This window comes from Pseudoliparis swirei, chromosome 12 (assembly GCF_029220125.1).
Source record: "Pseudoliparis swirei isolate HS2019 ecotype Mariana Trench chromosome 12, NWPU_hadal_v1, whole genome shotgun sequence".
In the NCBI taxonomy this organism is placed as follows: Eukaryota; Metazoa; Chordata; class Actinopteri; order Perciformes; family Liparidae; genus Pseudoliparis; species Pseudoliparis swirei.
Genome location: NC_079399.1, coordinates 2,000,163 through 2,018,569, shown reverse-complemented (window position 1 = coordinate 2,018,569; position 18,407 = coordinate 2,000,163). Strand labels below are relative to the sequence as shown.

General features: G+C 41.4%; 1 protein-coding gene and 1 long non-coding RNA gene across 2 annotated transcripts; both read right to left on the bottom strand.

Moving 5' to 3' along the window:
* Positions 1–4,406: 4,406 nt before the first annotated feature.
* Positions 4,407–17,477, bottom strand: pax1b (paired box 1b). The gene is made up of 5 exons (XM_056428883.1): positions 17,164–17,477; positions 9,149–9,441; positions 7,715–7,857; positions 6,353–6,539; positions 4,407–5,114 (listed from the first exon to the last, which is right to left on the bottom strand). Exons 1-5 carry the CDS (start codon positions 17,475–17,477, stop codon positions 5,056–5,058), a joined length of 996 nt encoding a protein of 331 aa, XP_056284858.1. The 3' UTR covers positions 4,407–5,055.
* Positions 10,292–12,057, bottom strand: LOC130202218 (uncharacterized). Its single transcript, XR_008833311.1, has 4 exons — positions 11,984–12,057; positions 11,716–11,871; positions 11,351–11,440; positions 10,292–11,046 (listed from the first exon to the last, which is right to left on the bottom strand). It is a non-coding gene; the product is annotated as an uncharacterized LOC130202218 (long non-coding RNA).
* Positions 17,478–18,407: the final 930 nt, after the last annotated feature.

The following is an 18,407-nucleotide window of genomic DNA, read 5'->3' as shown; positions in this document are numbered from 1 at the left end:
GGCGCTTGACATCTGTTTCCTTCCCCTGGTGACCCCTGGGAAGTCACGCAGGGGTCACGGGGCACCAGCAGAGGTCACAGGGAGGGGAACCCCACCAGAGACCACCTACCAGAGAGCAGCAGCCACGGCCGTCCAGCACGCAACCCTCTGGTTGTATAGAAGTATACGCGTTGTGTGTTAAAGCTGCATTCTCTCTCCTGACCATCGGGGGGCGAATCCTGTGGTTGTATAGCTTTAACACATGAAGCATAGACTTCTATACAACCAGAGGAGTCGCCCCCTGGTGGTCAGGAGAGAGAATGCAGCTTTAAGACATGAAGCATAGACTTCTATACAACCAGAGGAGTCGCCCCCTGGTGGTCAGGAGAGAGTAGGCAGCTTTAACACATGAAGCATATACTTCTATACAACCAGAGGAGTCGCCCCCTGGTTGTCAGGAGAGAGAATGCAGCTTCAACACATGAAGCATAGACTTCTATACAACCAGAGGAGTCGCCCCCCGGTGGGGAGGAGAGAGAATGCAGCTTTAACACATGAAGTATAGACTTCTATACAACCAGAGGAGTCGCCCCCTGGTGGTCAGGAGAGAGAATGCAGCTTCAACACATGAAGCATAGACTTCTTTACAACCAGAGGAGTCGCCCCCTGGTGGTCAGGAGAGAGAATGCAGCTTCAACACATGAAGCATAGACTTCTATACAACCAGAAGAATCGCCCCCTGGTGGTCAGGAGAGAGAATGCAGCTTCAACACATGAAGCATAGACTTCTATACAACCAGAGGAGTCGCCCCCCGGCCTTCACCACCTCCACGTCCGCCCTGACTGGAAGGTGCTCAGCGACTGAGTGTAAACACCTGAGCCTCAGTCACCTGAGTCCACCTCTTCGTCTCCACTCATTCCTCTTCGTCTGCAGCCCTCCTCTTCGCTCCTGTTGAGCGTCTCGAGCCTCGTCTTCTCTGATCAGCTGCTCCGTGACCTCGTCTTACGGTCCGAGGCGTTCAGCGCTGACCCTTGTGGTCCGGACTCCCCCGTGGAGGAGGGACTCTGGACTCCCGGCCGGTGGAAACAAGCCGGTTCCTTGAGGGGAAACTGGACTGAGTCCTCCAGACGAGACGAACGCTGCAGCTCAGCAACACGACTGTTTCCGTTTGATCGTTTCCCCCGTTGAGGATAGAGGTGAAACATCCACTAGAGCCCTGCGCTCTGCAGTGAACTCCACGGCGTCTCTCCTCCGCCGCGGCCCGACTCGTCGCGGCGTGCCCGGCGAGAAGCGGAGCGCGGCGGAGGCCCGGCACGCTTCAATGCTCCTCTTTAAAAAAAAAAGGAAGAAAACCTGCACAGGTGGAGAAAGTTTCACATCTCTTTTTATTTAATGACACCAAATGAAACACAACACATTCTGGGGAAGCAGGTGAAACACTGTGTGCTGAAAGGCTTTAACGAGCGCCATTGTGATGCCTTCAGGTACCGTCGCCTCCACACCTTACCGTGAAACCTGAGAGTTTTACTCGCCCCCCTCTCCTCCGCCGAAGTATTTTTAAAGCCTTTCGGCGTTAATCCTCAGGTAAAATATGGTGAGAGTTTCTGTTGATGTATGTGAGCTCAGATCTGCAGGATTACCAGATCAACAGCACAGGTGAGAGGTCAGGTGATCAGAGGAGATCCACAGGGGAGATCCACAGGGGCTGTCGAGGAACCAGAATAAAAACAACCACTTTAAACCGCAGGGTTGTATAGAAGTCTATGCTTCATGTGTTAAAGCTGCATTCTCTCTCCTGGCCACCAGGGGGCGACTCCTCTGGTTGTATAGAAGTATATGCTTCATGTGTTAAAGCTGCATTCTCTCTCCTGGCCACCAGGGGGTGACTCCTCTGGTTGTATAGAAGTATATGCGTCATGTGTTAAAGCTGCATTCTCTCTCCTGACCACCAGGGGGCGACTCCTCTGGTTGTATAGAAGTATATGCAGTACCGCAGTTGACCACTAAGATAAATTGTCCGCGATGCCGCCCAGCTCTCTTCGTAACCCCGTGGTGTTTCACGGCTGTTATTCCTCTCCCGCTAACTTTAGACACGCAGCTGAGAAACACTGACCGTGTCGTCATGGCGACGCAGCGGCGTGGAACTCGGCCAAATAGTTGAGATGGCGTCACTGAGCCATAAGTCAGAGATGCTATCGGCCGGCCGGAGACAGCAGGAGGTCGTCCAGGTGAGTCTGGGGGAACCGCCTCTCACCTGGCGGCGTTCGTGCAAAGTCATCGTTTTCCTAGACGAGAAGAATAAAGTATTTTTTATTTATTTATTTTCTGGGCGCCTTCACTTTACGATATTACCTGAATTCTATGTGGTTCGAAAATATACGACAAATTGCATCGTAAAGATGATATCTAACGTTTTTTTAAATTTTAATTTTAAACCTGGTGTTCTTCCCGGCAACAGTGACGATAGAGAAGCTGTCAACAGCCAATCGGAATCCTCGAGTCAGACGAGGACCGAAATCAGTTTAATCTCAAATCACATGTTCAATCAAACATAGCATTTCTCCAACAAAGCGAACTTTCCTGTTTTTATCAGTTTTGCGTGATTTTACAGTTAAATACCGTAAAATCTTAAAGAATTAAAGATATTTTTTACCTTTTTAAAATATTGAATTTAAGTGTTTAAGTACCTCAAGCTTCATCCCCACTGTCACATCCAGCAGCTGCTTTATTCTGGGATTTATACTAAAGTTACTCATCATTGTTTGAGTTTTCCTTAAAAAAAATTAAAAAATAACGTGCGCTCGTTAAATTAATTGAGTTTCTTTTTAATAAAAAACCTTTGTATCGTAAAAGGTGAAGAACAGAAGCATTTGAACCTTTATGTTGGACTTCACAGCATGAGGTGTACCTAATAAACCGGCAGGTGAGTAAATATAAATGCTATATTTTCTTTGTAGTATACAATGGCCACTGGGCGATCCGATGGATTATTTTCCCACGTCATTTCTATTTATTTTAAAACGACAACCACCGAATAATCGTGTTTAAAAGAGAACATCTCACACTTCCGTGAACTTTGGTTCGCGTGAGGAGAAAAAAAAGAACAAAAGAGTTGTGACAGGGTGATCCGTCATCACGGACTCCTGTTGTTGTTTTGCGGTCATCGACACGCCACGGCGGCGGAGCGTGAGGACGAAACCACGCGGGGAATCCTCCGGAGGGCGGCGGCGGCCTCGTGGGCGACCGGCACGGAGATGATGTCAGCGATCAGAGATTAATCAGAGATTATACTTCAACCATGAAACATCGCACACGCACCCTGAAGGAGCAGGAACATGAGGCCTGATCCGGCTCTTAAAGGTACAGTACATGTAAATACAACAACAGCTCGAATCCAGTTGTTTCAGGGAAACATCAATATAAAACACCTAATCCAGTAGCTCTTAAAGGTACAGTACAACTATTACACTATTAAACAATAGCTCTTATCCAGCAGCTCTTAAAGGTGCAGTACAACTATTAAACAATAGCTCTAAACCAGCAGCTCTTAAAGGTGCAGTACAACTATTACACTATTAAACAATAGCTCTTATCCAGCAGCTCTTAAAGGTGCAGTACAACTATTAATCAATAGTTCTAATCCAGCAGCTCTTAAAGGTGCAGTACAACTATTAAACAATAATCCAGCAGCTCTTAAAGGTGCAGTACAACTATTAAACAATAATCCATCAGATCTTAAAGGTGCAGTACAACTATTGCACTATTAAACAATAGTTCTAATCCAGCAGCTCTTAAAGGTGTAGTACAACTATTGCACTATTAAACAATAGCTCTAATCCAGCAGCTCTTAAAGGTGCAGAACAACTATTACACTATTAAACTATATCTTTAATCCAGCAGCTCTTAAAGGTGCAGTACAACTATTAAACAATAATCCATCAGATCTTAAAGGTGCAGTACCACTATGGCCAGGTGGCTCCAGGTGGAGGTGTTGAGGCCGAGCAGCACCAGGCGGGTCACCGGGAAGAGGATCCTAACGGCTTCCTAGAGGACTCAACGGGTCGGTCTGGAACAAAGAGCCGGCGCTCCGGTGTTCATGGTGTTTACTCTGAGCTGCTTCCTGACGGGTCGCCTTACACCTTCTGTTTGTTTACCTGCTGAGCTTCTTCTGCCCGGCAACCGGCTCAAATGGAACTGCTTATTTTGTTCAGGTTTGGTTGGTTTTTGCTGAATTCCTGTTTAGTTGTTATTATTTATATAAATATAAAATGCTAGAAAAAAATACTGGATATTTTAATCGTTGATGTTTAGATTTAAACATATATAAATATATATATATATATTCCTGGTTATATTTAACCGTTTATTATTTTCTGTTCTCTGCTCAAACATTCAATACCACGACATACAACCTCTATCGACTTTATTGAACACAAAATATAAAAATATATTTACAGCTTTACCAAAATATTGACCAAGATGAATTAATTCCAACGCAATTTTGGACAGAGTGTTGACAGAGTGGAGGCTCAAGAGGGAATAAAGAATAGCTGTCACTCTTTTCTGCTTCTCTCTGAAATAACTTTTGAGTTTTTCGAAGGTTTAGGTAATATTTATTCGGGGATTGCAATAGTGACAGTGTGGGCTACGTGGGGGCGGGGCTTATGGAAGAGTCCATTACCGGGAACTAAAAACTATTTTGCGGTTCCAGAGGAGATGATTAGACTCCAGGAAGTCTTCAGTTTTATGCTAAGCTAAACTGCTGCTAGCTTCATATGCCACAAATATATGGATCTTCTCATCGGACTCTTCACTCCTGACTCCTCAAATGTAAAGTTATTGCTTTAAAACAACAACAACAACAACAAAGAGTCAATGTATCTTACACATCTGATTGTTGTGCTTCTGCTTTACTAAACGGTGTGTGCCGCTCGTCTCGAGAAACATGATGAAGTCCTGAAGAGTTTTAAACGTCATGGGAGAGTGTTCTTCCTCCGGTTCTCTTCTTCTTCAGCAAAAAAACAAAAACAAATCCCTTTTTCCAGAAACAAAAGCTTCACATCTCACCGCCGTCTTCACGACGTTGAAGACAGTCGGAGGTGTTTGTACGGAGGACTGGGCGGCTTCTGGTCACCTGCAGAGAGAACCAGAGGAAACCATTCAGCTTCAGGGAGAGACCATTCAGCTTCAGAGGGGAAACCATTCAGCTTCAGGGAGAAACCATTCAGCTTCAGGGGGGAAACCATTCAGCTTCAGGGAGAAACCATTCAGCTTCAGGGGGGAAACCATTCAGCTTCAGGGAGAGACCATTCAGCTTCAGAGGGGAAACCATTCAGCTTCAGGGGGGAAACCATTCAGCTTCAGGGGGGAAACCATTCAGCTTCAGAGGGGAAACCATTCAGCTTCAGAGGGGAAACCATTCAGCTTCAGGGGGGAAACCATTCAGCTTCAGGGAGAGACCATTCAGCTTCAGAGGGGAAACCATTCAACTTCAGGGGGAAACCATTCAGCTTCAGAGGGGAAACCATTCAGCTTCAGGGAGAGACCATTCAGCTTCAGGGGGGAAACCATTCAGCTTCAGGGAGAGACCATTCAGCTTCAGGGGGAAACCATTCAGCTTCAGAGGGGAAACCATTCAGCTTCAGGGAGAGACCATTCAGCTTCAGGGGGGAAACCATTCAGCTTCAGAGGGGAAACCATTCAGCTTCAGGGAGAAACCATTCAGCTTCAGGGGGGAAACCATTCAGCTTCAGGGGGAAACCATTCAGCTTCAGGGGGAAACCATTCAACTTCAGGGAGAGACCATTCAGCTTCAGAGGGGAAACCATTCAGCTTCAGGGGGAAACCATTCAGCTTCAGAGGGGAAACCATTCAGCTTCAGGGAGAGACCATTCAGCTTCAGGGGGGAAACCATTCAGCTTCAGGGGGGAAACCATTCAGCTTCAGGGAGAAACCATTCAGCTTCAGGGGGGAAACCATTCAGCTTCAGGGAGAAACCATTCAGCTTCAGGGGGGAAACCATTCAGCTTCAGGGGGGAAACCATTCAGCTTCAGGGAGAAACCATTCAGCTTCAGGGGGGAAACCATTCAGCTTCAGGGGGAAACCATTCAGCTTCAGGGGGAAACCATTCAGCTTCAGAAATGAAGCTCCTCCTGAAGCTGCAGGTGAAACTCAGCCTGCAGGTTTACAATAACATTTATATTTTATGCTTCAGACTTGTACTGTTTTTTTCCCTCCCAAACTTTTTCTCTGCTGTGTAATTTGTGTTTTAAACTCCGGAGTGTTCCGGAACGTCGAGCGGAGGAACGCAGACGTGTTGTTACAGCTTAAAATACAAGATGGACGTCCTCGAGGGAACCAATCAGACTCACCGTCTCTTTGTGGGAGGAGTTTAAATGATGCTGCGGGGTGAAGACCTGCTGGGCCGGGGGGGAGGCCGGGGGTCTGGGAGGTCTGCCAGTGGTTCAGGTAGCTGGCTGCCGGACCCCCGTACACGCCGTACTGGTGCGGTGGAGAATACGCACACGCCGAGACGTAACCGGGCAGACTAGACGAAGACTGAGAGGAAAGAACATCCATCAGAGACATTGACCGTCTGGTCACATGACATCTATTGTTCATCTGGTCACATGACATCTATTGTTCATCTAGTCACATGACATCTATTGTTCATCTGGTCACAGGACATCTATTGTTCATCTAGTCACATGACATCTATTGTTCATCTGGTCACATGGCATCTATTGTTCATCTGGTCACATGACATCTATTGTTCATCTGGTCACATGACATCTATTGTTCATCTGGTCACATTACATCTATTGTTCATCTGGTCACATGACATCTATTGTTCACCTGGTCACATTACATCTATTGTTCATCTAGTCAAATGACATCTATTGTTCATCTGGTCACATGACATCTATTGTTCATCTGGTCACATTACATCTATTGTTCATCTGGTCACATGACATCTATTGTTCACCTGGTCACATGACATCTATTGTTCATCTGGTCACATGACATCTATTGTTCATCTGGTCTCATGACATCTATTGTTCATCTGGTCACATGACATCTATTGTTCACCTGGTCACATGACATATATTGTTCATCTGGTCTCATGACATCTATTGTTCACCTGGTCACATGACATCTATTGTTCATCTGGTCTCATGACATCTATTGTTCATCTGGTCACATGACATCTAAATGTCTGTAAAATCTTCCTTAGTTTCAAAAACATAATTTCTGTTATAATTTATAATTCATATTTCCACATTTTCTTTGACACAAATATCAAACTTTTTTGTAAATGTTTCACTTTCCTCTCTCACTTATTCACAAATATTTAAAAAGTCCAAATTTAAAAAAAACGTAAAAGGTCCTCTAATAAATAGATTTCCATCCCAAAGAATATCATGTAAAACATGTTTTGAAAATTAAGAATTTCCTAAATTTTCCAATAATATCCAAAATAAAAACTAAAAAATGTTTTCCACCGAATGCACAAAAGGTCAAACATTTGAAATTACACATTTTCCAAAACGTCCCCTAAATGTTCCCTGAGCTCAGGTTGGTCCTCAAACCGCCTCAGAGTAAGGGAGGAGCTCTACGGGACACTGGGATCTGATTGGCTGCTTGGTTTTAAAACCAGAGCTCATTTAAACCTTCATCTCTCTCTAATGATTGTTTCGTCTATATGAATAATTAATGAGGCATGTTGTATTTACCTGCTGGAGGTACTTGAGGTCCGGCTCGCCGGTCCTCTCCGCCCCGTGGGGGGGCAGCGGCCTGCCGGTCCTCTCGGCTCCGTGGGGGGGCAGCGGCCGGGTCCAGTCCTCCGGAGCCGAGGCCCCGTCAGACCCGCTCAGCGCTGCAGAGAACCGGAGGTCAACTCTCTTCTATGTTTTGAGTCCAGTTGAAGGATTACGTCATTCCTCAGATATATTTATTATGTTTTACTTGAGAAAATACGGAGGAAATAGTAAATATATATATATATAATATTAAAAACATATTAATATAATATTAAAAATATAATAATCCAACAAAATACAACATATGTTAAAACAGTTTGTAGTTTTTTTGCAGACCAGTTAAAAATAAAACATTTTAAAAGATATTAATTCATTTAAATGTTCTCAATTTCTTCTTTTGGCCTCTTTCTATAATTTCCCATAAAGAGACCCTAAAATAAGATTAATATACGAGGAGTAAACAACAAGATGAACTGATGAACATGAACACATAAAGAATGGATAACAACAATTTAACAAAACAATAACGAGGGGGGAAATATATAAAACAGTTAAAATTAAAATATATGAGATTTTATATATAGTTGAAAAAAACGACCTTCATATTTACTTTATTTAATGTGATAATTGGGATAAAAGCTCATATTTCTGTCATTAGGTTAAAAAATGTCCGTGTGTAATTTAAGATGAAGATGAAGTTTCTTTATAGGATTAAAATAAATCAGAGTTACAGGTGAAGAAGTTTGAGCATGAAAACATTAAAATTAAATTAAATTAAAAAAGGAACATCTGATTTATTGTCAAACATTATGAATATAAATTGTCCCAAAAACTTAAACATATGAAATTGTGTTAAAACAGACGTAATTAAAATGACAAGTGCATTAAAACATGAATAATAATAACACTTATTATTATTGTTATTGTTTGTGTTTTATGGTTTGTATTATTATTATTAATATTATTGAATAACTTTTTTAAATCGTGTCATTTCTTGCACAATTAACTTTATTTTCTTTTTCATTGTCATCAATATGATATTACTTTTTATTATTACGTTTTGTTTGTGTTATTAATTTCGTTTTTCTGGGAATTTGGGAAGAATTTACAATCTGCAACTCAAGATGGTTTAGCTTGAATACACCAACAATAAATAAATATCTCTCTAAATACAGACAGTATTTTAGTTGTATATTTTCTATCTTATATTTATACTTTTTTTGCATAATTTTGGTTTGAGATTTATGTAAATTGATCAATCGAAAGTATCGATTTATACTGATTACTTGCCTGTATTTAGGTTTGTTCGTCCTTATTGTTAACATGAATACAGTTTAATTAGATATTTAATTAGATATTTAATTAGATATTTAATTAAATATTAAATGAGGAAGTGTCTCCACCGACCTGCCGGGTCCATGAAGGCCCGGATGCCCAGGATGTTGTGCCAGCTGCGCGGGAGGCCCACGTGCCCCGCAGGGTGCCCCCCACCGGGCCCGGTGGTGTACGGGGAGTACGGGTAGCCCCCGGGCCCGTACTGCAGCTGAGCCCCGGGCTTGCCGCGGTCCCCCGGCGGCGACGGGGCCCCGAGCTTGTGCCTCAGTATGCGGCTGATGGAGCTCACCGACGGCACGGTGTACTTGTCGCACACGCCGTCCGCCAGCAGCCGGTCCCGGATCTCCCAGGCGAAGATGCCCGCACTGTAAAAAAAATTATGCTACTTCAACTTAAAATAATGAGTAACCTGGCTGCCTTAAAATGTTGAGTTAGACAAGCTAAGAAACTTAAGTTGCCTGAACTTGAATTAGAGTTAATTCAACTAAGCAAACATAGTTGGGCTGACAACAGGAAAGCTTGAAAATAGTCCTATCAACTTGACACTTTAATTTAATTCAACTGGTTTTTTTAGTACTACCAACAACACATTTTAAGTTTTACAAACTTAATCTGACTTGAGACAACAAAGAAGGACTAGTATAACCAACAAACTATGACTGATATTCTGGGTTGTCCAAACATGAAAATATTAGTAGTTGTAACCAATCTTCTTGTTGAATATACTTATATTTTTAGTAGGGCCAATACAGTATTACAAGTTGACTCCACTTAGCATCTTGTTGCATCAACTTATCTTTTTAAGGCAGCCAGGTTACTTTTTAGGAAAGTTCATCTGACTTACTTATTCAAAGTTGATTCAACAAAATTTGAATTCTAAATTTGCCCAGACAACTTACACATCTTTTTTTTAACAGCACACATAAAAATACAGAGATTAAAGATCATTTATGGTACGATACGATTTTATTCAAATACCATAGCAAAAATGGACTAAAAGCATGAAATATATAGATAAAAGAGGCCTAACATGTGAAACACAATTTAAACACAATTTTTAAAGGCTTTTTAAAAATACAATTTAAAGAACAATGAAATCCTGCGAAATAAAAAAGATCTAACATGTGAAACACAATTTAAACACAACTTTTAAAGGCTTTTTAAAAATACAATTTAAAGAACAATGAAACTCATTGAAATAAAAAGATCTAACATGTGAAACACAATTTAAACACAACTTTTAAAGGCTTTTAAAAAATACAATTTAAAGAGCAATGAAATCCTGCGAAATAAAGAAAGCCTAACATGTGAAACACAATTTAAACACAACTTTTAAAGGCTTTTAAAAAATACAATTTAAATAACAATGAAATCCTGCAAAATAAAAAAGGCCTAACATGTGAAACACAATATAAACAGAACTTGTAAAGGCCTTTTTTAAATACAATTTAATGAGCAAATTAAATCCTGCTACATCAACATTCATAACTGATGGTGGTGTTTATGATGCATGTGTTGATCTTGTGTTTGTGTTTATGATATGTTTTTATTTAATAGTGGTGTTTATGATGTTTGAGAGTGTGTTATGTAATTGTAATGTATATGAACAAGTATTCAGATCACGTGATAGCCATCAACTTGCCTATGCTTGAAGCATCTTGTTCCGGAGTCCATTGACTTTGGCTGAACAAGTCGCACTGCCGATGCCCATGCATGAATACTTTTTGGATGACTTCAAAGGTATATTTTAGTCCTTTAGGGTACATCATGTTGAGGCTGTAGAGGAGTCCCATCAGCGTTGCAAAGGCTTTGGGAACATCCTTTAGCTCTTGCACGATGACTCTTTCCTCCAGCACCACGGCGACATCAACAATGTTCAAAGCCAGCAATTGTTTTCCACTTCCACCATCCTCTGCAACAATGAGCAGGCCAATGTCCACTTGTCTTGCTACTCCTTCTGAGCTGGTAGTCTGAAATTAAAATTAAATATTAAGTAAATAACCATGCCATAAACCAAACCTTATTTACTACTCTTGTTTGGGAGGACATAGGGTTACGCCTATGGAACTATACTCCCTTTAAAGTGATCACTATTGCCATCTTTAATGTTGGCAGCACACAGGTGTTTACTGCAGTTTCACACACACACACACACAGGCATATGACTTTCGTCTCTCGCTCCCCATCTCTCTCGTTTATCATGCCATAGTTTGATAGACAAAATGTTAGTTTTTTTAAACTTTCTGTATTTTTAGTGCATTGATTTATACACACCTCACAGACAGAGATGAAACTGCTGGAGTCCTCCCTCAGGTAGTGCGGAAGTCCAAGCAAAACAGCTGCTCTTCTCTTCTGGTTTGAAGTCTCACCAGAAGAACAGAAGATAAACTGTCAGTAATGAAGTACAACCATGTTACTTATTTCTGACAAGACTTGGGGCTGCTCCTGTGTCACTTTGCATCTGACAAGCTAACTGTGGTTTGGAATATTACTCCATAAGATACACAAGTTAAAGCATAGACTCCTGATAGGCATTAAAACATATATACACTTAGACACTTTATATACTGGTGTTGCCATGTTACTTTTTGCTAATGGTTTAGGGATCAAAGGATTGGGTAAAATCAGGCTATCCTTACTTGTTCATCGAGGGAATGAAGCAGACGGCGCAGGTTAGGACAGCTTGGACTTCGTATGCTGTACATCTCCAGCAGTTTTGGAACATATTTGTCCAGTCCATCAAAAAAACACTGGTGGAGATCAGAGGAAACCAAGCGCATGAACTCTGCACTTATCTGAGAAGTAAAACAAATGATTTGTCAGTGGTTTCCAAATTTAAAAAACATACATGGATAAAATACAGTACATACATGCAAAAAATATATATATACATACAAAAATAATTACCTGTCTTTTTGAAAAAAGTGCTGGCCATCGAGCTTCAATTTCAGAGACAGGAGGCTCACCATCAACAATCTCCTTCCTTCGCAATGCGAAGGTGCTGTCCATCAGAGCATCCATCAGTTTTCTGTCTCTCTTCTTTTTTGTCATCTCCTCTATGAGAGTTAATCTCTCAGTTTCAGAGAGTGCAGACCTCCCTCGAATGAATGTGGCAAGTTTATTTCGGAGCGTTTTGCTTTCTTAATTTTCCGGTTTCCCGTTGATCCGTCTGTTGACCTCTTTTGGTTTACAGTGAGTTCTGGGCAGCCAGCAATGCGGTATTTCTGCCGGAGGTTTCCCATCTTAAAGGTCAGGCTGAATTTCCAGCAGTACCAGCCATGCGAAGACCCTGGCTCCTTTAAACAGGGATGCTTGTCAACTAGGGATTTGGCAACATCCTCAATTTGCTTTGCCGTTGGATAGGCATTGTACTCATACATAGCATTTCCTACTCTGTCAAGTATGTCTCTCTTCATTGCAGCATTCACAGTGAGTAGGGAACCATCTTTTTCATAAGCCTCATTTCCTTTTTTGAGCTTGAGTTCAACATCATAAGGGAAAGTGGGTATGATGAGATGGTTGGGCCAGGGCTTGGAACGAATGTTTGATGGAGAACTCCCGAATGATGCTGTGGAACAACTGGCAGAACAACCAGCGTCTGATGAAGATGCAGAGGGGGGTGCATTGGGTGGCGCATTTAGTAGTATCTTAAGCCTTGCCCTATCTGTTGGTAGCTCTGACATGTCTGTCAAGTTGCAGAATTCATTGTTGAACTCTGGATCCTGGAACTGGATGATAAAATCACCCTCCAGATTCAGCTTGCTCTTCAGAACAGTCTTCAATTCCTCCACCGTCTCAGGAAGGGTTTCAAACCGGACCCTCTGGATGTCATCTAGAGCCAGAATAATGTGAAGCAACATGCTGGATAAACAGAGGAGGAATATTATTAGAACATCAAATTAGTTTTCAATTCTAAATTAACTAACCCTATTCAGCCTAGTGTGTAATCGACTTAAATTAAATTTTAAAGAGCAACATATTAACAGCTAAACAAATTTGAATTGAGATTTTATGGCAAGTAACTTGGATATTATTGATTTAAATACATCAAACAACATTTAATTCATTTTACAATAAAATGTTACCTCAGTGCAGTAAAAACACCTTGGGTGAGATCATCAATCTTCCTTGCACCATGTAAGGGGCCAGTGGGCTGAAGTTGGTCAGTTCCTCGGAGTCTGTAAGGAAAAGGTCTGTGGATTGTTTTCTGGTGAGCTCGTAACATCTGAAATGGTCTAGGTACCAGGTTGAAAAGCGTTCAACGATGAAAGATGCCTTATTGTCCACAATCAGTACTTTAAGGATTTTTCCAAAATCTGGCAGTCCGCTTGTGCTCCCAACAGAAACAAACATTCCTTCGGAGTATCGAGTGCCATGTAGAATGACACTAGAGGCCAGAGACACAGTCTTAACATCCTTGTGTTTAAGTCTGATGGCCTGTTTGACAGAGTTATCCAGAATGTCCAGAGAAACCAAAGATACACTGCCAACCTCCACTGGTGGCTTAAAAAGGCTGGGCATGTCCAGAAAGTAGGCCAACATATGCTGGTGTCTTGTGGCTAATGTTAGCAGAATGTTTTTAAAATTGTTCACATCACGCACAACTTTTTTGAAAAAGCTGTGCTTTGCTTCAAAGCGAATTGTCCAACAGTCCAGCAAAGGTCCAAAGCAACTGATGAGGTAAGGATAGTGTTCAATGAAATGGTGTTTTGGCCTCAGTTTGTAGTCAGGGAAGGCCTCAAGGAGCAATTGTCTGTGGGTTGATATTTTATCTTCCAAATAGCAGATTGATTGATTGGTAAAAGAGGATGATGCCAAGAGTTCTACTAAGTCCTTCAACTCAAGAATCACACCCCATGTTGTGTCATTCTCTGGGATTCGGTCACCTATGATCAATGGCAACAGTCTTAACAACGTCCAGTTCTCATGTCCATTTCCACCAATTGATCCATTGCTTTTGAAACTTGGGGGTATTCTGTTAGGACGGTTGGTCTTGTCAGAGAATAAGTATGGAAAATTCTGAATAGCAGAATTTAATTCATCAAATGTGAAGTACTTATTTGAGATCAACTTGTTCAGGCACAAGCTTAGTTCAACCGGCACTATTCCCTCTAGGAGGTCATGCAGGAAATCTGGTGGGAACCCAGTAACTGTGTGAAAGTAATTCAACTTGTTCAAAACAGAATCTCTTTTCACACCATTTACATTCTTTAAACTTGGATTCTGTTCAACCTCCAAAGCATTTGCCTCATATGTCCCTTTTGTTCTGAGTTGAAATAACCCACTCCTTACTTCAGTTGTCTGAATGTCGCAACGACTGGCTAAACAAAATCTGCAACATTTCTCAACATTGAATGATTCTTGAAAGCCTGCAAGTGAATGAGCTGCTAAGTTATCAGCAGAGACAGACAGCACTGTTCCTTTGATACTTGCACCTAACTTCTGGATGAATATACCTTGATTCTCAAGTACCTGTATGTCTTTTAAAAGTGGCTCAAGAATTTTCCCATATCCAAATGTTTTAACATCATTACTGTTACACAGCACTGCAAGATATATAGATTGTAGAGATGACCGATATTTGATCGGCAAATTGGCGATAACCCAATACACAGCAAACACCTTATGTTTTTTTCTAGATGTACCTAAAGGATTGCATATTTCAAAGTCATCCGAGTACAGTCCAACAGAAACCGATAGCTCCTCTCTGTTTAGCAATGGATTGTCTTTGAAGAATAAGCCGTCACGAAAGGTTTTAAAGTGACCAGTCTCCTTTGTAATAGATTCTTCAATTAATACTTTTTCTAAAATATCATTTCTATTGAGTAACTCTGTTAAAACACTTAGAATGGGGACATATACAAATGTCTTTTTCCTGGTTGTATTATCTAAAATATATTCCACTGGCTCAATGACAGAAAAATTGTTTTTGAAAAACAATGACCTCTTGTAATCAGTGCCAAAAAGTCCTGTCTTTGAAAGTAAAAAAAGAGGATTGGTTTCCTGAAGTGCTTCCTTTATCACAGTTAAAACTGTGTTGTCAGTGTTGCAATTATGTTCCAGTAGCACTTTTTCAATTAAACTATTGCTGAACTCTCCTGCTAAAACACCTATATCATATAGTTCACCAACTATTTCCTGTGTAGCTGACTTGGACACGTGTAAAATTGTTTGCATACGTAGGAATAGAGATGCAAGTCGATGCCTAATTGATTCTCCATGATCATTGTCATCTGGAGGGTTATCAAAATCTACTGAACCCACATCTTGGTCAGTATTGGTTTCTGCTGGGCTGTAATCACAAATGAGTTCAGGTCTTATTTTGTTTGTTCCAGATTCAGAGTGATATCTACTTTTGTGTGCAGTAAAGGTGGAATACACACAAGACTTAAATTGACAGTGCTCAAAAGGACAACTGACAGTTTCAGTACTTTTCAAATGAGTTCCCAAATGAAGAAAGTATTGCTTTACAGTACATGGCTCCGAAAAATTGCATAAATCACACACCAGTCGATAAGTTAATACATTGGACTGAACAGCTGGCTGAGACTGATGACCCACTGATTCATGTTTCAATAAATGATTTTGTAGAGAAACTTGTGTCCTAAAAGAGCACACACAGTCATAATAAATGCAAGGTAAGAGGCAAGACCTATTATGATGTCTGTGTTGTACTTTGTAATGCCTTATTATGTCTCGTTTGTTGGGTGAAGAAAATTTGCAGAACTTGCAAAGCCAATTCATAAGACTCACAGGAGATGTTGCTTCAAAACAATTCCAGCCTCCAGCTCTGAAGAAAAGAAAAGAAAGTCAGAATGAGATCTTTATACATAGAGCTCCATATTTACAACTGTTCCCCCCCCCCCCCCGTCCCCCCCGTCCCCCCGTCAACACTTCTTGGCTCGGGCGACAGAGTGATGCGCGCGCGGGCATCGAAGCTCTGCCGTGATGCGCGCGCACATCCGCGCACACGGGTGAGCACCCCCCCCCGTCAACAACTCTTCTCGGCTCGCGCGATGCCGGCGCGCGCCTCGCTCAGCCGTGATGCGGACTTTTTTTTGCAGGCGCCGGCGGGATTTGTCGGCGGCGGGGAAAACGCAGGCGCGCGCCCAAATGTTCTCTATGCAGGAAAAACCCTGGAGTTATTAATGGTGGATGAAGGAGATGATAACGGTCTTCACGGAGACGAGACACGGACTTAAGCCCCGCCCCTCGCGGAGCCGCACCAAAAACGCCTTGTCAAAAAGGAGCGGACCTGCGTGCGCAACCAACCGTTGATTTTGGGTTCAAGATATTTAAAATGAGAAAGGAAAGAGTATGGCGAACACCACCATCTATTCCGCGTATTGTGTCTCGATGGTGAGGCTTCAGTTGCACTTCCGACCGAGCAGGAGTCAGTTTGAGTCGTGTTTAGATTTAGAATTATAAAGCTCTTCGTAATAAAATACCGCTAATATGAGGTTCTCCTCGGGAAAACCTGGGCGACGTGAAACATCGCATCGCTTTTGGTGTGAATGCACCTTTCTTCGTGACATTGACGTGACATGAAACATATGTAAAATTATCCTCATTGCTGTACCGAAGAAACAAACTTAACAGAAGGGTTCTCTACAAAAGCTAACGACTGCTAGCTAAACTTTGTCCTAAACAAGGACTTAAATGTCATAAAAAAAACTATTTACTGCAAGCTTTACTTGGCAAACCGTGTGTAAAATGTATAAATTGTTCCTATTCAACATATTTCGATAAATACAAGCAGAGTAAAAGTATGTTCTTACCTTGGCAACTCCTGATCCAGAAATGAATTTTCTTCATCCACTGTAGCAAACCGTGGGGTTACCTAAGGGCTTTTGCAGGGGCAAGCCACCAACTGCCGTCTCTCGAACTGTGTGGGGTTACATATGGGCTTTTGCAGGGACTAAACAGTTGAGTCAACTCGGACATCTGTGCTGCTTCAACTATTCCAACTGTAGTGATTAGTTGGGCACAGCTGAACTTGATATTTCAAGTACACCCAACACTTTAGTTGAACTGACTTAGGGAAATGAGTTGAATGAACTAAAACCTCAAATCCTTTTTTACAGTGCGGGTCGCCCCGCTTGTAGTCCCGGATGCGGTCGACCACCACCGGGGTGGTGACCCGCGGCTTGCTGCCGCCGATGGCCCCCGGCAGCACGGAGCCGGTGTCGTGGAAGCGCGCGAGGATCTTGGACACGCAGCCGTGGGACACGCGCAGCTGGCGGCTGATGTCGCACGGCCGCATGCCAAGCTGCGCGAGCTCCACGATGCGCAGGCGCACTGGGGTGGGCAGCGGCCGGCCGTTCACGAACATCCCGCCGAGCTGGTTCACCTCCCCGTAGCTCAGCTCTGGAGGCCGAGACACGAGACTAGATGACGTCATCGACTCATTATCGATTCGTTATCGATTCATGATGAGAAGAGTTGAATTAAAGTAGAAGTTCATGTCGTATAATAGTTTAAATGAGCCTCATCAATGCTGCAGAAACACACTAAATGTGAATTAATTAACTGTAATTTAACTTTTATTACATAATAAAACCAGCTGAAGTAAACATTAAACATTATTAACATCATAAACAATATATCTTCATCTTCCAGAATAAATAAAGGCACTGTGAGGATTTGTTTGACTAAACCATGAAATTGAATTAATGATCAAATAAAACAATATGTTCGTAAACACAACCTGTGTTTCTGTTTATTTATAATAATGCTAATAAACACATTCATGACGTCACAGAAACACGGTAGATCATTATATAATTAAAGGACTTTCTGGTTAATTCACATTGAAGTGATGCATTCAGGTACAGTTTTGCCTTTTTGTTTTTCTCATCAGGATTTTATTTTAAAACATTCTTGTTTTGTTGTAAATAATGAATAATAGCTTTAATGGAACAAAACATTAATAAATCATATACTATTATAATTCAGTTATTCAAACAATCAATTTAAGACAATCTTGTGTTTTGTTTTTTAAATAATAAATTAGATTTTATTTATCAAATCCGGCATTAAAGAGACTTGGATATGATTTTTTTCTTTTAAATACATTTTAATCTAAAGTTAAATAACAGATGACATCGTGTCTCTTATTTAAATGTAATTTCAGATTATTTAAAATATTTTTTTCCAGACACAAAGCAGAATTTCCTCTTTTTTTAAATGCAACATTTCATTTATCTGACTTATTATAAAGAATAAACACTTTAATTTAATTTTAGATTATAATTAAATTCCAGTCGACGACTATTAATATTAATAAGTGACATTAAACTAAATATATGTTACTTGTAACAGAAGAATTGAC

Coding starts and splice junctions, on each gene's coding strand:
- pax1b (XM_056428883.1), bottom strand. CDS start 17,477: ATGACGTCATCTAGTCTCGTGTCTCGGCCTCCAGAGCTGAGCTACGGG. Junction 9,442..17,163: donor GACTACAAGCGGGGCGACCC/GCACTGTAAAAA, acceptor TTTTTTTTACAG/TGCGGGCATCTTCGCCTGGG. Junction 5,115..6,352: donor ACTCCTCCCACAAAGAGACG/GTGAGTCTGATT, acceptor TTCTCTCTGCAG/GTGACCAGAAGCCGCCCAGT.